The 21390-nt window shown below is 43.9% G+C and overlaps 1 protein-coding gene across 4 annotated transcripts in view; it reads right to left on the minus strand.

The window, feature by feature from the left end:
• Positions 1 to 1209: 1209 nt before the first annotated feature.
• Positions 1210 to 21390, minus strand: part of LOC135449306 (uncharacterized) — a 31134-nt gene continuing 10953 nt past the window's right edge. For 3 of the 4 annotated variants that reach the window (XM_064716112.1, XM_064716114.1, XM_064716113.1), the window contains exons 3-9: positions 14370 to 14531; positions 11649 to 11835; positions 10696 to 10850; positions 9371 to 9397; positions 7807 to 7925; positions 3842 to 3966; positions 1210 to 3345 (exon numbers count right to left, since the gene is read on the minus strand). In XM_064716112.1, the coding sequence (XP_064572182.1) occupies positions 3870 to 3966; positions 7807 to 7925; positions 9371 to 9397; positions 10696 to 10850; positions 11649 to 11835; positions 14370 to 14531 (747 nt within the window). In that variant the 3' untranslated portion in view covers positions 1210 to 3345; positions 3842 to 3869. The remainder of the gene's footprint in view (positions 3346 to 3841; positions 3967 to 7806; positions 7926 to 9370; positions 9398 to 10695; positions 10851 to 11648; positions 11836 to 14369; positions 14532 to 21390) is intronic. The other variant, XM_064716111.1, reaches the window with a different exon arrangement.

Genomic DNA, 21390 nt, shown 5'->3' on the forward strand with positions numbered 1-21390 from the left:
TGTGAGAGTTAAGCCTCTGCTGCCCTTTGCTGGGTTACTGAACCGTTCCAAAGTGGCAGGGAGCTCTGGGTGTGTATCCTGTGGGAATTGCAGAGAGTCCCCTGCAGGCACTGTGCCTTTTGGTGCAGAGCTGGGTGTTGGAGGCTGGTATGATTCTTAGTGTAGGGTATGTGCAGTGCTAAGTGGAGGTGGGTGAGCAAAGGAATAAAGTTAATTTCCTTATGCACTCTGGGGAGTCTTCTGTGTTTAAGGCTTGCTACTTGGTCCTCAGCTGGCAAGAAGGCTCTGAGCAGCAGTGAGATGGGAGTTGCTCTTCTGAAGCGCTGGTACAGGGTGAAAGACAACCTGGAGGTTTCCTCCTCTGTTCACTGGCCCTGTGTTCACTGCCTGTTCTCCAATGCCACTGGGGTGTTAGTGGCTCTCATGGCTCCTGTTATTTGCTTCTGCAAAAGTGTATTATTTCCCTTCTACCTCCACAGATGCACTTCTGGCTAACTTGTTTTCTAGGTCTCTCTTTAGTTGAGTCTCATTGACTTTTCACCATTAATTTCTTTTGAATATCTGTGTGTAAATTCTTGTGCCAGCACCCTCTTTAGCTTCACTCTGTATCACCTGGTTATACAGTTCAGTTAAAGCTGTTGGGGGGTGCTGTACACAGTGCCTTAGACACCTGCCAGGGGAAAGGAAGCTGCTCTGTCCAGGAGGCTGCTGCTGGCTGGGAATCAGGGCTGAGGAAGAGCAGCCAGGAGGCCAGCTGGGATCTGTCATTTGAGGCTGTTGTGCAGTGCTGCTACGGAATCTGGATTTTCAGAAAGGAACCCCTGTGCTGAGCAGCAGTACACTTTGTCCCAGTGCCTTCATTGATTCTTCTTGGGAGTGCTGTGTGTGCTGCCTGTCTCTGGAAGCAAAGTCCAGCAACAGCACCTAATACAAGGCTGCTCAAAATTAACATATGTGTTTTGTCATACCTGAACTTTCAAAAGCCTCTCCTCACCCTCTAGATCTTTGAGAACAGCAGCTGCTTCCAAAGAGCAAACTTGCTTCTTTGCCAAAGCTAAAGAAGACCTTTAAAAGCTTGGAGGTAACAATTCCTTTCTTGACTAGCTATGCTCACCTGATACCCTGAAGGTGTGGCAGTTGCTATACTAAAAGCCAGGTGTTCATTAATAAAATATCTGAAGACACCATAATAGTGATACTTTTATTAATTTCTTATGCTTGGATTACAATGGATCCTGGAGTGGAGAACTATACAGTATGTTACACATTATAAATACATTTATTTCTGAAAAATACATGAACATATTTAACATAATGATATAATAAAGAAGAGTGCTAGTTTATCTTAGTTAAAAAAAAAAAAACACCCAACAAACTTATACCATGAATAGAGAGGGTTGTAGAAAATACCAGCTCATGATGCTATGTCTTAAAACACTTTAAATTCAATTTGCACTGATTCACATTCTGTACAGTCACTGTAAAAAAGCTGGAGGGCTAATAGAGGTTGTAAGTTAATGCAGGAATTTTGTCCCCTGTATTTATGGAGATATATACAGAATATTCACAGAATAATCAAGTCATAAATCTTTCTAGCTTTGGATGAAGCTAGCAAGATATACAGTGAATAACCAAGTCCTGTAGCAGCAGCTACAGCTGAAACATTAAACACAGCACCTACTTTAGGGTGCCAACCTTGAGTCAGCACAGCCTTTTTTTTCTTTTTAATGGGGATTTGGGTTTGGGTTGTGGGGTTTGGTCATTGTGTTTGTGGAGTTTTATTGAGATGCTAAGTAACAACAGTAGCAGTCCCTCTGAGTACTTAACCCTGCCCTCACTCATCCCTGCAAACTGTACTGGCCCTGGAATGGCATGGCTGAGATGCTCTGAATCCCAGAAAATATCTTGTTCTGGTTTGGAGGACTTCAGTGGTTCCAGCTGATGTGGATGAGCAAGGGAGAAGCATCTGTTATGGAAAGACTAAGCCTGCTGAAGCTCATCATTCCTGCCAGCTTGTCAAATCTTGGTTCTCAGGCAAGTTGGGGTTGGGGAGGGATTTTTAATCCGCAATTGCTTGACTTGTAATTATATTATAATTTATGGGGTAGAACAATCCTTTATCAAGAGGCAATGTTAGTTTACTTAAATCTTTACCCCATGTGTATTAATTACTTTGCCAGCACTAATAAGAGCTAAGTGTGCAGAGACCTCTGCAACCATGGGACATTCAGAAGCGTGCACTGCCTGTTCTTTGACTCAGGAAGCAGTGGACATGTAGGCAGCTACCACACACAGTCATGGTGTTTCACAGTTGTTAGTGTATCCCAAAAGAGCACCAGTTTATAAAGGATCTATTTTAATTTCTTTCCCTTGTAGACTTGCTCTCCTCAACTTTTCCCAGTAGAGAGAGAGAGAGAGAGCAGGCAGAGCCATACAGCAGCACGACTGCTCCACCTACAGCCTCAGGCCCCCACCTGCACAAACAGAGCACCTCAATGGGACTTAAAAGTAGGAATTCAAGCCTGGTGTCTTGTCCCCCATCAAAAAAAGAGAAAAAGATTGATTACACAATGGCTGGGGCAGAGGCTGCCCTGGCTGCCCCTCCAGTCTCTTGAAAGGCTAATTCCTGCAGTGCTGCTTATTCTGGTCTTTACAATGAGTGTGTACAATGCCAACTTCTGTGCAGGGTAGCACCAGAGTCCAGGGACCCCTGCAGAAGGAGCAGGCCCACAGGACAGGAAGCTAGTAGTAGATTCAGGAATGACCTCAGCTTTACATACTTTGTTTTTCTGTTGGATTCCAGTGAAATGGCACAGCTGGCTATAGGCTGCTCTGAAGGGAGGAACTGTGCTGGGGGGACAGAGACTGCAACTCAAGTTCCCAGAGGGAGGAGGCTGTCCTTTCAATAGTCACCTCTGCTCTGGGCAATGAGTCTCTGGCACTCCTCCAGATGATGCTAAGTCCCATAAAGCTAATGTTTATTTCAGCTGGAGAAGTCCCCAGAAAGTAATGATAGTTTTAAAGCTTTGGTGTTTCAGGTAATTCTGTTCCCAACCCAGAGAAGACTTTCCAAATCTTAAAAGTCCCTGTTGCTTGTGTTGCCAAGATGCTAACAGCAATTTTCATCTGTGGCTTGACTTTTTAAAGTACACTTCAGATTTGGGAGCGAAGCCATATGTAGTTGAGCATGTATCTGCCCACAGACCCTTCTCAACATCCCCCTTCCCCCTTTCCCTTCCAACACTCAATTCAGAGTTGCTTTGTTGACAATTGTAGGATGTAGATTGCACAGAGTAACCCTGGGATTCTTGATTTTGTGTCCTTTGGTGTTCTTGCCTTGACCTTCTGAAACAGAAACATGCAGTGAATGTGAGGTTAGAGAGAGTTTCTCTGTATTTAGCCTGTGGGCTGAGTTGGGAAGGTAGAAGATGAAGCTGAGGCTGGTTTTCTTTTAAGTCTTTATTAGGGACAGATTGTCTCTTTCCCAAGACATCTCGTTGGCTTATTATTTGGAAGTCATTTGACTGACTGCAGATAAATTAATTTAGTGCCTTTTATGTTTTGTAAAAAGGCTGTGTGATGTAGCCTGTATGACTATAGTAGCCTTTAAATTGTGGGTTAAAAAAATACAGGCCAAAAGCTGGGGGACTATTGAAATAATGATATATGGACTAGTTCTCAGTAGACATCAATCTGCATCATTTGAACTTCAAAAACTGGACCTATTTCTGTCCTTGCAAGCTGGAGTGTGTCTGGATGTAGGGACAGGACTGCCTCGTTTTTGTGCCAAGAAGAGGTGAAAAGCCCCAACCCACAAAGAAACACATGCTGCTTTACTTACTTCACCTTGCTCCATTTGACTCAGGTCATCAGAAAGGCCATAAGTTTTCATTCTTTGTACTTTGTCCCAGAACAATCATGGAGTTCCTCTCAGTTTTCCTCAGGTCTGAAGACATAATATCTGGCCTTAACAAATGGAAAAATACAAGTCAAGCTGACAGTGGCCAGAATGCATGGCTGTGTTCTTAACATTAATATGCTGTGCATGTGTATCTAAGCTATACCCAATGCAGCTTCCCCCTCTCCAGTGTGAAATTCCATAACAAATGCTGTCCAAATATTTGTGGCAGCATCCAAAAAAGAGCCATAAGATGCAGCACTTGGCAAGGAGCCACATTGTAATGGATGACACAAACATCATTTTATTCAGAGCAACCAGTATTTTCTGCCTAGCTGGAAGACAGGGGATAGACTTGTGGCTGAACATCATACCGAAGTTAAAATTTCTGGCCTAAAATAGTAAGGAAATGAAGTGTTTTGAAGAGCAATACTAAGCTAGCTCCTGTGGACTGTCTCCAGCTTAATTTTCTGTATGTTATTTATTACATATGATTGCCATGAGTAGAATACATCCTGTTTGGTTGAAATTACTTAGTTAGCTCAGGCCTCCAGGACTTATGACAGACAAACCTTTTGAAACACTTTCTCGACACATCTTTAAAATAGGTTCTGTTTAAGAAAAAAAAAAAAGCTGTCATTTGTTTTTTGGTTTTTTTAAAGCAATATTTGAAAGTTATTTACAGAAAATAAATAGCTAATAGATATTTACTTCAAATCTTCAATTTGAAAAAATTTCAACTCAAAGTCCTGATTAACGTGGTGCAGACTCATTATTTTGTGCATTACTATATTGGGGTTTTTCCTAAATGTTGTAAATGTTCTGCTCCTAGGTCCTTTACAATAGACCAGTCAATCTTCTTCTTTGATGTTCTTTAATTCTTTGGTGGCTTCTCAACCCTGAGCACAGGGCTGAAAATACCTTAGTAATAATCTTCCATGTGAAGAGCGTCATTCAGACCCGAGTCTGAGGTTCTTGTGCCCTTTTCAACCTTTACCACACAATATTGAAGATGAGGTTTTGTAATGTTAGAACTGCGCTGTCCTTGCTAGCTTACTTCACACTAACCACAAAGTAGGCATCATACAGCCGCAAGTTTTTGGTGGCTTCAAACTGAAACTATCATCTTTACCATGAAAAATACTGTATTTGAGGTTAGTTCATGCCCATGTATCTGTGTTAAAGCTCCCATAGATACCCAGGTGGGTATATCTGCACTGGAATGTCAGGAGGGGATTGCCTACATTAGATCCTGCCCTGGAAAGTGGAGGACCATGTGCTGCTTAAGTTCACAACACCATAATGAAATCAGTCATCAGTCTGTTCTGGTCCTTTGCACAGAATAGATCTTGCTTTGCAGGAGCAAATGTATTAGCAAGAAAAAGAAAATGAAATTAAAACCTGAGCCTGTTTAAAACAGTGTATGGCAAACCACTGAGTCTTGTGCCAGTGTGTTTACCTTGGCAGGCCTCCCCTCTCTCCCGTTGAAAGAACCAAGTTCTCTCTGCTATGAGAATTCTTTTGTGTATGTTAAAAAAAAAAAAAGAGAGAGAGAGACAGAAAAGAAAAACAAAACAACCACCCTGCAGCAGATCATTCATCATACACAGAGTAGGAGCATGAAAGGGGATTTGTTTTGACCTAGTTACAACAACAAAAACAAAGGGACTTTCTCTAATTGCCCAAATGACTCAAGTAGGACTGGGTGTCAAAAGCAATAAATCTCTGACTCGTTCTGAGCTGTATGTTAATACAGGGCACCAGGCTCCAGCCTGTTCCAGTGCAAGACCTGGAGCCCAAAAAAGCCCAGGTAAGCAAAAGCCAGCCAACTCCTTATGTCTGCGTGTACAAACAGGACCAGGAGCCAGGACAAATCTGTTTCATCAACTATAAAAGTGGCTTTAAATGCTGAGAGTATCAGGGCTTCAAGGTTTGCTTTGCCAAGATTTGCAGATGAGTGAGCCTTTATTGCTTTACCATTTTGGTACTGCTGCAGGAAGGGTCCCTCTTACTGTCCAGCAGCATTTGCTGGTCTGTCATTGATCCATTAAGCCTAACTTTTTACTTCATAGGAGCCTGAGGGCAACTGCATATCCAAGCTGCCACATGAACAAGGTGCCCAGCTTTTCCACACACCAGTGAAAAGGACAGGGTTCTTTTGCTAGGTTTGGGTAAAAAGAGCAAGGCCAAATACAGATGGGGTAGGGAATAAGAGCTAGAATGAAGGAGAAAAGGAAATGGAGGGAGATAAGGGGCACGAGTAGAGGCAAGGGTTTTATGGAGATATACAAGAGGAGAACAGTAGAAGAAAAGGCCATTCATCAGCTACTGAAAACAACCTGCAAAAAGCAGTGTATAAGAGCTCTGGATACAGCCAGGCAAAAAGACTGTTCATTTGGCATCTCATTGTACAGCATTTCCATGATAGCTGTAGTTGTCCATTCTAGTAGACTAATTTCTAGGGAGCTAGAATTTCTGCCAGGAGCTGACCCTTGGCAGAGGTCCCAGGCAGACCCAGGCAGAGCTGAGCCTGTTGGGCTGACCCTTCATTGGAAATACATTAATTTAGGCAGCTGAGGACCTAGCCTTCAATTCTTATGCAGGGACTGCTGGAGCTGTCCTCTGTGCTGTGGAGATGGGGCAAGCAGAAAGTTACAGAGACAGAACTTTTGTGAAACTGAAATAAAAGTGCTGGTTCTATTCAGGTTTAGAGGGAAGGTTCACAGGAGTTTGTATTTTTTCCCCAGCTGGTTCACCATCTATTTTAGATGGAACTGTTTGATCTCTCTCTGCTTTGTGTTTCTTCCAGTTTCCCAAACAATAGGAGGAAGCTCTCCTGTTACATATGCTTGGGCCCCAACCAACCTTTTCCCAGCTGGAAAGATCACTCCATGTATTACAGAGGATTTTTTTTTTCCAGCTGTAATTATAAGATTCCCAGTTCCCTTATGCATTTTGTAAGGTAGGTACAGGCTGTCTTAAGGGGAACAATAGGACATTCCTGAGTGCTTAAACAACTGCTGTTTCCCCACCATCACCCCCTCTAAAACTGGAGGAGGACTTAAGCACATTTGAGATGTTCCGCTGGAGGTTACTGAGACCTCAGCTGAAAAAACATACAGGGAGGTGCACAGCTCCATGTAATGCTCCTGCTTTGGTGACTAAGATACCCAGGCTCTTCCTGTTACCTGATTACACGCACAAACACTCCAAATTCACCAGACTAGCTGGGAGGACTTGGCAAGTGCACAGGGAATATCTGTGCAAGCAGAACTGTCAGATGGACATGCACAACACAGTTTAGTTCAGAGGCCAGGCTACAACCAACCTGCTAGACAAAGTGGCCCAAGGGAGGAGCATGGATCCCTTAATCGAAATAAGACCTCATACTTGACCCAAATATTCATCTACAGCAACAAACGGTCCCACCCATAAGCACACACTCAGCAAACTTCACCTCTCCTTCTTCTGACAAAACCATCCAGCTGATCCTGACTGTCCCATCCCAACACACACCAGGTACAATATAGTTGCTCCCACTGGAGGAAAGGTGGGAAAGTGGACAAAAGAGAACATTAGTGCTGACTGCAATGCTTAGGAGGGAGAAGAAAGACAAATAACTAGGCTATAGACAGCTCTGGCGAATTGTAATCATCCCCTTGCACTGCTGGGGAGAAGCCCCTTATTTTAGTGACACTAATGTTTCCATGATTTTCACATGGGTAACATCCAGTTGGGATCCTGGATCATCTGGGCACTAAGGAAGCAAACACTACTGCTAGCCAGGACCAGCATATGCAATGGAAATAAGGTAAGGAGTGGTCTTCTCCAGACAGCAACACCCAGAGCTAAAGCTTCTACCACCTCCTCCCAACACTAAGTGAAAATCTCCCACAGTATCCTCTCACCTATACAACTGTGGGCAGGATCTCTTCAGAGCAGCAGAAGACAGCCCCAGCTTGTTCTGGTTTGTCAACCTTGTCTTTTTCATAAGGTCTCTCATTCTCCTCCAAGCATGGCTCTCACCCTAGGGAGCAAAAAGAAACCACAACTTAAAAGACCAGAGGCAAGTTGCTGGCAGACTTCATCTGGCCAACACATGGTGCTTTGGGATATTCCAGGGTGGTGGGAAAAGGGAAATTTCTTTATTTCAGACAGATAGGGGTCAGGGCCCACAAAAGAATTTTTAACACTGCAGTGATGCCCAGTGGCCAACCTGTACCTGTATACGACAAGGAGACAAGATGGATGAACTCTGAGTAATACTATCTTTTTCATATTTTGCTTGGTAACATTTCTCTGCCTAGGACTCTGTTGTTCTTTCTGATTTTGGATTTAAGAGAGTGAGGTGCCCTCACTGGTGAATGCTGAGTAGCTGCCTAAGAGCACGTTTTACCCTATTGTTATGCTATGCTAAAGGAGAAGATTGGTTTGGTTTCCTACCTACTCACATGCATGAAGGGGGCCTTTACAATGAAACCCAAAAAGACAGTTTGACTGTCTTATCCTTTCTATTAGGCCAGGTGCATTGGTATGGCCTTTTTTGAGGTGGTAGCTTTTGTGGAACACGAATTAGGAGATCAAGCCTTTGTTTCCCTGTCACTCAGCAAGCCACAGCTATTGGCCTTACATTTGAAATGCTAATAGAGATTATCAGGAGGTCAGGGAGTCTCAGGAGGCCATCTCTAATCTTTGGTCTCTCCAGCCTGGGCTTATCTGGACCCGTGAACTAAATGGAACTCTGAATCCAAAAAATTAGTTTCTTTTTTCCAATATTGTTTTAAATTTCCTAAAGAGATGACTGGAAAACCTGGGGAACAGAACAAAAATTATCATGTCCCAGAACTAGCATAACAGAGAGAAATTATTCCTATTTCAGTGAATTTCTCAAATCATTGTCATGTTCCTGACATTGTTTTGCCCTGTCCCGAGTCTCCTCCTCACTGTGTGCTGGTGCTGCTGTGCTACCAGCAGAACCATTATTACAGGAGTTATGGCCACCTTAAGAGCACAACCTGGCAGCTGCCCAGCCTCACTTACCAGCCCCAGCAATGCCTATTGCAATAGTTCTTCTTGGGAATCTGCAAAGTTTTCAGTTCAAAACTTCAGATGAGGCATGGCTCAGCTGAGAACTGCAGCACCTGATTCAGTGCTATTGAGTTAATTGCCTGTAAGCAAGACTGTTTACTCAAGGAAATAGCAAACCTCTGTGTTTACTGCTAGGATTAATGTGTGCTGTGGAAGGGTTTTGAGGCCTCAGCAGTTAGTCCCTCGTTGTGCTGGTGATGTCTTGGACAAGCAAGCACTGCTGATACCGCAGAAAGCCTGAGCAGATGATGTTCCTGTCGTCCATGAGAGTAAACTTTGGGGGTGAGTAGACCTCTTTTGTTCATACGATGGTGTGCACTACACGGGCTTACTCCTTGATAATGTAGACACAAGTTAAATATATTCTGCAAAGGCAGTACATACCGAGATGTTCTTGCTGACGTCCAGAGCCTAAAAACAAAAGGGAATTTATTTACATTGATAAATAACAGGACAGTGAGACCAACTCACAGCATTTGCAACAGACTATTCTCTGTTCTCAGCTCTGCACTGGAATGTACTCATAGCCTTGGTCGAGTCCTTCATTTCTTTTTAGGCTCAGTCCCCCACATGTGTGATAATCCCTTCTTTCTCCTTCCACTTCTCACCTCTCTTTTGTATTTAAATTGCCAGTTTATGTGTCTAGTACCTAGTAGCCTGGGCATGAGTGTAACAGACAGAATTCCCATACAGTACAGAATTCCCTGTACAGAATTCCTACAATACCTGCACTGTAGGAATAAATGGAGCCTTTCATGTTCAGGGTACAAAATCCAATACTAAGTGACAATACTAAGGTGTGATGTAACAAGAGAGGATGAGGATTCAGGTTAAAGAGCATGGATCTCGATTCTATGGTCCTGTAAAGTCATCAGAAGTTCCCACATGCTTAAAATACTCCGAAAGCTGGCTGGACACAAGGCAGAGCATGGAGCACCTTTCAGGCCTCAGCCTTGATTTGGGTTCTGAAGTTCATTGAAATGTTTGTGACCCATTTGCAACTTAAGGGTGGAAATTTCATGAGGTCTTTCCCGTGAGAGACCTACTCCTTCCTCTTTCCTGTTTGCAGGGCTGGGAATACTCTGATTAGAGTCTCTGCTCTGGCATTTCAGCACTTCTGAACCCCACCGGAACATGAAAGTGCTGAGGCAGGCACAAACAATGAGAAAGAAAGGGAGAGGAAAGCATTCATCCTCACTCCCTTGAACTTCAGTGACACAGATTTGCTGAAACACATTCCCTGGAACATGCTTTGAGGACTGGAGCTAATTACATTGATATGCTGCCAGTCTGGTAATAAGTGTAACCAGCTAAGGATTGATCCACTAAAATTTTTATTACTGTTAATGAAAACTTGGTTTAATCTCACTAGCATCAGTAGTGGAGATACTTATGACTGAGTCCACACAGTAAGTTATTTGGAGTTGGTGAGGTTGCATGAGCACCCCATGCTGCTGTCTGCAGTGCTCCTCTCCCCTGCACCAGTGATCCATTTGTGCCTTTCTTGGCACATAGACATAGTCCTTCTTCATTTAAGGTTAGGAGTAGAGAGACACAGATTCCCCTAACCCTTGCTGGCCCAGCTCCACTCAGCAGCAGACAAGGCTGGCTTGCTGTCCTGGCACCTCACTGTGATCTGCCTGAGCAGAACTTCTCTCTGCTTCTCCCACAGGTCCCACTCAGAGCTAGGTTCCAAGCTTATCACTCACCTTTCTTACTGCAGGGTCCTTTGACAGAAAAGCCTGTCCCTCTGCCATACTCCCAACTTCTCTGAACTCATTCTCCTTGTTGTTCTTATTGTTTGCTGACTTTCTGAGCCCCATCATCAGCTGGCTCTTTCCTGATTCCAGATATCTCTCACTTCCTGCAATGAAATGCAAAGACTTATTTCTTAGCAGTGTCCTGCTAGGTTGGCCTCTGGGCAGTGCTGGCAGCAAGTTATGACTTCAGATGGGATGAGAACCCTAAGGACTTAAAGATGGGATAAGACCCCGTGTGATCCCAAAGGCTCTGACTCAATCCTGCAATGAAGTTGTTCTGTGTTTCACCAGGTATTAGAAAAAAGCTGAAATCCAAGGTTTGAAATAAACTGATCTGGCTCATTTAGTGACAGACTAACAGATTTTTCATCTGGCTTTATCATCAGTAGGCTGAGCCCAGTTTCTCAGCCATCTGGAAAAACTGATCTCTGGATCCAAGCTTTGCAGCTGGGGCTTATTTCCACTTGGTCTATAGAATAAGTCACCCTCCAGGAATTTGTTCCGTGCCTACTGGAGAGAGTAGACGACTAACAACATGCATAAGGTTTTCCATCTTAGATCAAATCCTACCTTGCCTGGGTGGAAGGGGGCTCCACTAATGGTCCCATTCAGGCATGCTAATTTTCCAAGAGATCTATTTTATAATTCACTTGTCCAAATCTTTACAGCCACAGCTGCAAAGCAAAAAACCCCAATTCACACACATGAAGCAGCCAGTGTTAAAATCCTAGGTATAGAGAGAGCATTTTACATTGCTTCTCTTGAATTTCAGCTAGGGTTTAGTTCTACTAAAACTTTGCTTGGTTCCCAACTGTCTTTCCTTGGGAAAAGAAAGTGGTTGATCAGCTTGTTTGACCAAGTGGTGGCAAACAGGAGGCCATGTTAGAGGTATTTGAACTCACCATTGCAGCTGCTCAGCTTCTCGGTGTTCGCTCCTATTTCTGGGATGATGGAAAGATCAGAAGGGTTTCCAGTCTGAACCAAAAGGCTGTGAGGTCTGCTCCTCCCAGCAAAATTTGTTTTCATGTCTTGATATGACTTAAGGAAGATACTGGCAGCTCCACAGGAGCAGTGCTGCAGAATGTATTCCTGTACCAGACAAAAAGAAAGTATTCAGGCTCTCAGACTGCAACAACCCAAGGTAATGGATGGTGTGACACTACAGAGGAATTGTAAACATTCCAGCCCAGGGATGTCCATCCTTGTCCTAGGACCCACCAGAGCACAGACAAATTATTTAATTCTCTAAAATGCTGAACACCCCATAGTTAGTAATACAGAGCTTTCATGGCTTCATTAGCATTTAACTTAAATTGCCTGATACTCAGCATCTTTTCAGTTTGTTTCCCAGAAGGAATTGAATATGAGTTTCTAAACAGAGAGCTGCTCAGAGGCATTAGTGTAAATAAACAGATCAGTTATAACAATGACTCATATTTTAAGATGTTATTTGTTTTGGAGCATGCACAGACAACAATATCTTGTATTTTTATTGATGGGATGCCACAGTTTTCTTGAGTGTTACCGGCCAAATGGACTGTATGTGGTATTTCAGTCAGTGTACTTCTGCTGTTGCTGGTGGGGTGAGGAAGGGGAGATTTTCTACCTTGTACAACCCTGTTGCAGAAGAGTTTAATAGGGTAGGAAGGAAGGAGAACTTTATCCAGCTGAAGCAGAAAGGGAACCAAACTGTTTACTGGTGTTGGAACTAGGACAGGCCAACACCAGTTTACCACCTCTAGAGACCCCCAAGAAACTGACAGTTTCAATGTCACTTCTCATCTGCATATGTTGTTACAGCAGTGTGGTACTTTGCATTATCAATACCTTTGGGAGATGCTTAGCAAATCTGATGAAAGATGCCAGTTTTGGCCCATGGTATTATAGATTTCCCTGTAAAGAAAGGATGTGGAGCAGCAGTGTTCCCTTTGTGTCCCAGGATCAGAGCCATCATTTCTGTGGTGATGTCTGTACACCTCTCAAGAACAGCATTGCGAGCATTGGGTATCTACAATCCTTGTGACCAGCTCTTAATACCATGCTAACCCCATGTTTTGGGGGTTGTGTCTTCCCTAGCCATGTCTGGGACATGGAAACCTTTCCATGCTCATAGTCTACATGAAGAGTGAACATGGTTTGTAAAGGAGTCTTTGAACCCCTCCAAATTATGGATGGCAATCTTCGTGTTTCATGGCCAGTGTTCCTCTTCAATTCAGAGGGGCTATGACTGAAGAACAAAATGATGGAGAGCTGCTCAAATGTAGGAGATCCAGGCTCCACAGGATACCTGAGAGTGTCCAGTTTTTTAAACCACGCTGCAAGCACTAAATATTACATCTGAGAATCCAATTCCCCACTGAACAGTATGAGACAAATGCATCTGAGAAGACACTGCTGAGAGACCTTCAGAAGTACCAAAAAGATCAAAGTTTCAAATATTTAAATGAAAGCACAGTGCCTTTCATTTCAGTGGGAGCTGGGGAGGGGGCATGTACACCAGATGATTTTGCAGCTTGGAAGAGTTACTTTGAGCAATGACTCACAGTTGTAAAGCTTCAGGAAATGTGTTAACAATTCCCAGGCTCTATGTAGGAGGCTGCATTCCTCTGAGTGTGAGAGATGGGTACATGGAAATGACAAGCTACTCTGCTCTGCAACCTGACTCAGAACTTGGCTTTGGCTCTGAGGAGGAGTCAGTCACCTACTGCAGATCCAGTCCCAGCAGGTGGGAGAGCAGCACCAGGGGAACAATGACGCTATCAGGAGAATAAAAGACTCACCACAGCACAGCTGGGAAGAAATAGCTGAGTGTGATAAACCCTTTCTGTTCCTTTGGGGAGTGTTAAAACAAACAAAAAGGCAGGGGAGGAAAAAAGATGGAAATCTGGTGTGATGACTGAAGAAGAGGTGGGGTAGAGTTTAATAAAATATGCAGGGACTAAAAAATGCTGATGGAAATGTTGGAAGACCCTGAAATTATTTGAAAATTTCAGTCAGATTTTCCAGCTACCTCTGGCTGATAAAATGACAAATGGGAACACTGAAATGGTTTAATGTCAGAGAGTTTTCATCTGTTAGCTTAGGAGCACAGGAAGTGAAAAAAAGCATGGAGCTGGGTCGTGGTATTGCTGCTTCTCTTTCCCCTTGTGTTTGTTTTGTGAAAAATTCTGGGATTTTGACAGTTTGAAAACAGAAGGAAATGTAAGATCTTATAAATCAAAACAGAATTGCTAAGGAGCTCTGTGGATTTTGTTTTGGTAGCATTGAGGAGAGGAGAAGCATTCTTGGGAAGTTTACAGCTTAGAGAAGAAAAATTTACTGACTTAGAACAGGCCATTGTATGAGGTGAGAAGTGTGCTTTTTAACTCAGAGGCAAGCACATTTGGGAAACCAAATTGTATAAGACCAGAAACTCAAGCCCAGTCTCAGGAAAGTAAACCCACTGTGGTGTATGAGGCCTCCCTAAAGACCAGAGTACCCAGTCCAGGTGGGTGCTGGATGTGGTAAATTGGCATCTTCCTGCACACAGAACTTTCTGTTGGGCCTTGAGTTTATTATTTAAGATGTATTACTCAGTGGAAGATACCATGGTATCTGCTTTGGATACTACACTATCTGCTTACCTCTTTTATCTGACTCATCTTCTGCTCTTTCTGCAACCTGCACACTTGTTTTTGGAGACGCAGGTTGTGCTCCTGAAGCTGCCCAATCTTCTCAATCAGTTGGCAGATGTGTTCTAGGTATCCCAGACCAGATCCCAGGGCTTTGCTGTTACTTTGGTTCACCTGCAAAGACAATAGATCTTGGACCATGGAGTAACAAGAGATCAATTCTTAGTAGGAGCTGAGAGCCATGCACACTCCGTACAGTCATATCCTGTGATAAAGTCAGGCTTCCTCTTGCAAGGCGCTTTGGTCTTACCACAGTTTTGAGCTACAGCATTACTTGCTGAAGCTCTTTTCTGGATTACTCAGCAATTTCCACTGTCAGAGGGACTCTTCTGACTGATCACAGGCTGATGCAGAGGAAAACCTCATGACAGCCTGTTACTAGTTCCACTTCCCAGGCTAATTTTTGGGTTTTACTGGCATCAGAAGCCTTACAAACCAATATGGTTCAATTGTATGCAATGGATGGCTGGGGCTAGTATGGCTCATTAGCCCACAATCCTCAGTGCAAGTCACACTTTTGTGTACTGAAGCTCGGCTTAGCTCCTACCCAAAGACATGTATCTGCAGGTTGCATTGATTTGCTGAGTTGTGACCAACTTGGGGGTACACTTTGTCTGCTGTACTCTGGCCCTCATCACTGGTGTGTCTGTGAGAGAAACATACTTGAATTAAGCTGCCAAAGTGTGAAAGAACATCTTTCCACTAGTCTTTAGTGGACCCCAGCTTACATCCCTGCTGCTACTCTCAGTCTTGAAGAGATGCCTGAAGAAAGTTTGCAGGAGCAACTTTGCTGTCTGGCTGTGGAAGGATAATCTCTACTGCTGATTTCTCTTCAATCAGGACCTGACAGAGCCTCACTGCTGCTCAGCCAAGGGCAATGCTGGAGACAGAGAGTAATCCTATGGCAGAAGAAAAGCTATGATGCTTCCCAGCCTCCTGCTCTGCACCTCGCCATTTCTGGTGCCAAGACCTCCCCAAGCACAGCGAGTGTCCTCCCCTGTGCCGTGCTCAGGCTGTGTCAAACGTGCTGCTAACAAACACACACAGGGACTCACTTCCACCTTGGCGCTGCCTGCTGATGTGCGTGTGATATCAGTGAGTAAAATAAGCCTCAATCTTTACAAAAGCAGTGCTCTAAGTTTATCTTACTTCAAAAAATAAGTTCCCTCTACAAAAGCAGGAAGCTTACTCTGTCTCCTTTCCCACAACAATCTACATTTTTGGGGAAATGCCAGCCCTGGGACTCTTCCTGTCTTTTCATTATGTCAGAAAGCTCATGGTGTGTTCAAAAATAATCAACATTAGGATTTACTTCTTTTTAAACAAATGATGATACAACGTTATTTATAAACAGGTATTATTAAATCCAGATGCTTTTGTGTCTGAAGTTGGGACAGAGGTTGTTGACTCCAAGTCAAGCAGTCATTCATTTAATGACTTTTATTTTCTTCTCAAGCAGAGCCTGCAAGAAGTGGTGGCAATGCAAAAGTTACTCAGCCGTAAAACTGAGTATTTACTGTGGCTGTGCAATGGGAAGGGACACAGCCCCAGGACCCGAAGGGAAAACAAAGCCTATGTGGTACCTTGTGGGAAAAGCTTGAATCGAAAGCACTATAACCAACATATCTAAAAGCAGCTAGGGATTTGGGGGTGCCCAGCTTGAGAAACATAATTTTCAGAAAATACATGGGTATCAACTTCTGAAAATTTAGCCATTTTGAGCTGCCTCAAAATGAACAGTCATTTTTATATACTGTTCCAATAGACAGTCAGTAGTTCCTTATTATCCCAAAATATAGGCTTTCTGCTACACTGTACCCTCTTTTTGCACATCTAGCAACTCCTCTTCCTTCCAGTATGCTACTGCATGACTGCTGGCATGTCTGTACTGCCCTAAGGAGACACTGAGCCAAATCCAACCCATTATAGCTGTGGAAACACAAGGGGAGGCTTCAAGGGACACACAAGGTCTTGGAGTAAAGCACTTGGCTCTAACTTGGCTTGGAGAAAAAGAATTAAGCATTTGATGGTGACCTCTTTCACTTAGAGACCCTCTTTTTGCTCCGTATTTGTCCTGTGCTTAATGTTGTACAGTCCTGCTTCATGTCTGTGGCTGCTGGGTTTGTAGGCCAAAATGGGCAGGGGGAGGAGAGAAGAGGGTTCTGCTTTTCCATGCTCTGTGTCTAGAGCTGAAGGCTCTGGAAAGCAAAGGTGTGTTTGGGACAAGCACGGAAAAAACGTGGCTTTTAGCAAAAGTTAGAGTAAATTTCTAACTCCTGAAAGTAAATACAGGTGCCCAGAAAATGAGAGGGAAAAGGTTGGACCCAATATGCTGAAGATCCCTGCTTCACATCCAGATTTCAGAGGCTGCTTAAGGCTGTTTGGGCTACTTAATGACAAATTAATCTGCATTTTATTGAAGTGATCTCAGAAAGCACAAATTGGGCAGAGCCTCCAGTGCTTGCACATTTCTGCAGGGCCAGCCTCCTCTGTGGTCAGAATGCAATGGTGAAAACTTTTAGGGGTGTGCTTCAGCCTGCCACAGGGCTGGTTAGCATTAGGATTGCTCAGATATGGCAAGTGTTCCATACAGAATATTTGTGTAATTTAGCTGGTTGCCCCCAAAACAATTGTGCAGAGAGAGTCTCTCTAGGAACCCTTCAAAGACTTTGTTTTTTCATAGACTGGGAATACCTAAAGACCCCTAGCTATCTTTTGGTGATGCCAAGTGCACACAGACTCTGGTCTGTCATATTCTGGTCTAAATATTTTCCTCTCAGCATCTGAGACAGTTTTATGCAAGTAGTGAAGAGTCAGCAACCACAAGAAAACTGCAAACATTTTCTAGGATGTCTCTTCCATTCTCTGTCCTCCCAGCTGAAGCTTCATGACTGAAATTTGTCCTACTTTCCACATGATAATTGTCAAATAGTGTTGGAACAAAAGCTGTGTGCCCATTTTTGAGATAATGAAGCCTATGACGAAGGAAAAATATCTTGCCTACTTTTCTGTAAGATGAAGATGTGGAGGATCATAAAGACAATTTATGAATCACATGGTTAAAACTTCTCTAGGAAAGTAAGAATGTAATGTACAAATACATGCCAGATTTTGCTTTTAGGCATGAGACTGAGCCTAAACAGAGTTAAAGGCCCCCAGTTATGCTATGCTGAGTTACTCATATTATTGTTTTTTGACCCTGAGGAGTTAAGATGTACTACGTTGACTGCACACCTGTGTAACCAAAGAGGGATCTCTGCCCTTGTCAGTGCTCACCTAAGTTTTGGGCACAGGTTTTCATTATGTGTGTCCCTGGCAATAAATCATGACAGTTGTGCAGGCCCACAGATTTCTTAGGAAGCTTAAAAATACAGATCAGCATCTGCACTGAGGACTTTGGCTTATCTAGAGCCCTCTAGTCAATATTTTGACTGGCATAAATCACATCTTTTCCTCTGTGGCTGCACAGCTCACAGAGGTGAGAGCCTGTCCTCTTGTCTCTGGGGAATATTGTGCTCACTGCAGCCTCTGATCACTACAAAGAGTTGAAGTTCAGTGGGAGCTGCAAGAATGAGAGTTGCTTTCAAGTCTCTTGTCCAACTGATGTATAATCAAAATCTGCATGTCTGATCATCTAGTCAGCACTTTGTCCAGCCTCATTTCAGCCACTATCTGTTACTTGGATGCATGTGATGTGCTTTTCTACAATTGAGCTCAATGGAGAAGTGTCCTGGGCTGGACCTGGCAGCAGGAGCTGAAGATGACAGGCAGTTTGCAGGGGAAGCTGTTCTTTGTTCAGAAAAATGCTCACTGACGTATCTTGCATTGCCTTAGGTTTCTGTGCTTCTCACAATGCTCTCCACTTTTCCTGTGCATAGTTTTGGGTTATACTAGCTGCATCCTGCCATGCATCCCTCACTGTGCACTCTGGCCATGTGAGCATGGCTGGTACAGGCAGCATGGTGGTCACTATGCCACCCGAGAGGGAACAACGGAATTTCAACCTTCCCATCCCGGGCCCAGAGCAACCAATTAGTGACACAGCCACAGGCTGAGCTGAGTGGGAAGCATTTGTCACTGGTAGCTGACAGCACCAAAAGGCTTGTGAATAACAGGAAAGAGAGGGATCGTGTTGTGTATTTCTGATGTCTCCACCCTGCTGTCCAGGAGGGGCTGTGCTTGCTGATAGCTTCTGGTTTCCTCTGAGCAGCACGCACAGGCCAGGGGGCTGACCATCACAGGTAGCCCTATCCTTCCCCTGAACTGTACCACTCTATAGAGAAACATTTTGACTGCTTTGGCCCAGGATAAAGAGCACTGCATGAATAATGATTTTTTTTCTCTTATTGCTGACGGTGCTCCCATCCTTTTTCTTCTAGGAGGCTGGGTTGGGCTGGGCTGACTTTAAATGTAAACTCTATGGAGCGTGAGGAAGTGTTTGTAAAGCAAAAGCATCAAAAGCTATGTATCTTCAAACTTCAAGCTTAAAAGGAAATGCTTTTATTTAGGCTTCAAAGTTCTTTCTCTTGTTGTTTGACAGCTTCCATTTTCTTTCATCTTTCAAAATGCAGGCAAATTTCAAAATAATGACAGTTCAAAACAAAAGATCAGAAAGCTTTGTCTAAAAATGCTGCACTGAAATGATTTGATGTATATTTTCAGCCAAAGCCATTCACCAAGTGAATCCAAGTGGTCAAAACATTTGGTCATTTCCAGTCTCTCTTTTTCAGCATTTTCCTTCCTGTTCTCTTGGAAGTGGTCTCAGCAGCGAGGGATGGTCAGGAGGACATCAAGGGACAACTTCATCCAGAGACTGAATCCTTGTTTGGCTGTGGTGAGCCAGTGAGCACAGTCGGTACTGCCAAGCCAGCTGAGCTGGGGAAACTCAACTGCTCTTCTATTACTTCAAAGTTCCCAAAACCATCAATAGAACTGAGGAAGATGGTGTCACCTGTAACTAAATAATGCTCTCACTGAGCATTAATTATAAGCCAGTGTAAGCACTTTTCCCTTTCTATCAACATTAATTTAACACAGGAATTGACTTGACGGAGCAATTTGCTTTGCCATGTTCTTGCCAAGCAGGGTGAGAATACACTGTGCTGGCCTGCCTTCTTGCAGCCAACAGTGATTCATTTCCAGGGGTATCTTAGTCCCTCAGAAGACAACAGGCCATAGCAGAGATTGGTTTCTAAGTACCATTTTGTGTCTTGGACAGACAAATGTGAAAACCACAGAGAAAGCCTGGAGCAGATCCTCAGATGGGATGAACTGAGATGCATCTGTCAGCTGTATGGTCAGATGATCATCTGGATCTCACTCCTGAACAGGTCTCTGTTGTATGACAGTGAGGACAGGTCAGCCTGGTGTAAGCCTAGTGAGGGCAGAAGACTCTGCATCTGCCAGAGGCTGTCCTGGTGCTCTGAGGCACACAGTGCAGCAGCTGCTGCAGGGCTGTGCAGCAGTCCATGGGCATTTCTTGTCCCAGTCAACTTCGGTGCTACCTGGCATCCCAGGAGTTTGAGGAGTGCTGCTCTTGAGATACATCAGCCTGGGGGTGTGCTGTGAAGAGGGGCAAACTTCCCCAGCATCTAGGTCACAGCTGTATTTACACAGCTCAAAAAACAAAGAAAAGGGCTCTAGGGCACAGGGCTTTAGCACTCAGCCAGTGAGGATATTAAAAAGGAGGGGAGATAAGCCACCAAGAGCTTAATTTCCTCTTCAGCTTCTTTCTAATTTATTCTCTTGTTTATTTAAACGCTTTGCTTTGGTAAACTGAGGCTCCATTTCACTAAGAGTTTAAAGGAATTTCACAGGCATACAGAGCTGTCGACAAGACCAAATCTGGGTGCAAACTGTCCAGAGTGCAACATGGAATTTAGGTAACTTTTTAAGAAGTCTTGTTATGATGAGATTCTGCTGCTCTCATCTTTTCTTGAACTCTCTGCCAAATGGCCAGATCTGTTTGGGAGCTGTGCAAAATAGACATCTGTCTTCTGCCATGTGTGAGATAGCTCTGGGGAGGAAAACTCTGCTCAGATGGGTTGTGTGTTGCTTGTACTTCTTTGATAAGCAATGTTAACAGAGATGAGACATCTCTGACCTTTCTCACTGCTCAAGAGGTTTTGGCATGCTGGAAAGGAAGTCCAGTGCCCGATTGTTCAGGGCAGCAAGGTCATGGTTAAATTATTTGCACAGCACGCACCACTTGTTACTTGGCTTACTCCCACCCATCTCCAATTCATCACTATTACCACAATGAGCACCCCCAAAAAAATCCCTGCTAGGCACCATTTGATGCTTTTGTGTTTGTGACCCTCTTCACCTAGTCTGTCTTTCTCCTTTATCCTTCCCTTTGCTCATGGGGCTCTTTGGTCTGTCTCTCTGCCAAGAATAAGCTCCCCACTGAGATCTTTGCATTGCTGGTTCCTGGAACCCACTGCAGTGATCTGTCCTCACTTCAGCAGCATGAGGCTTCAGGCAAAGAGCTGGGGGAGCCCTTACCAGCACCGGCTATGGGAGAAGGTGCACAGAAGGGCTTTTTATTCTCTTGTCAGTGGCAGCAAGGGGAAAGAGAGGGAGTAAGGAGTGAGACAAGCTGCTGAAATTTGGTCTTTGCAGTTTGGTCCATCACAGCTGTGCTGGCAAGTTAAAATAGCATCTCCAACTCCAGCCCGACAAAAATCTGAATTTGTGAATTAGCTCCCTGCTCGTGCATTATTTGAGACAGTTGACTTAACAGGGCACAACAGGCCTGGGCAGAAATTAATTAACCCTCAGACAAGTTCTTTACAAATTTCAGTGCCCCAAAAGCAAGCCAGCTATTCCCAGAGACAAGAATAACCTAGTCTTGAAAATAAACATATGTTCTGACCCCCACCCCAAGTATCAGAGGATGATGACTTAACTTCATAATCTTCATTTTGAGACCAGAATCAAGTCCATCCTCTTATCTAGAGCTTTTATAAACACC

Source organism: Zonotrichia leucophrys, chromosome 6, assembly GCF_028769735.1.
Source record: "Zonotrichia leucophrys gambelii isolate GWCS_2022_RI chromosome 6, RI_Zleu_2.0, whole genome shotgun sequence".
NCBI classification, from domain to species: domain Eukaryota; kingdom Metazoa; phylum Chordata; class Aves; order Passeriformes; family Passerellidae; genus Zonotrichia; species Zonotrichia leucophrys.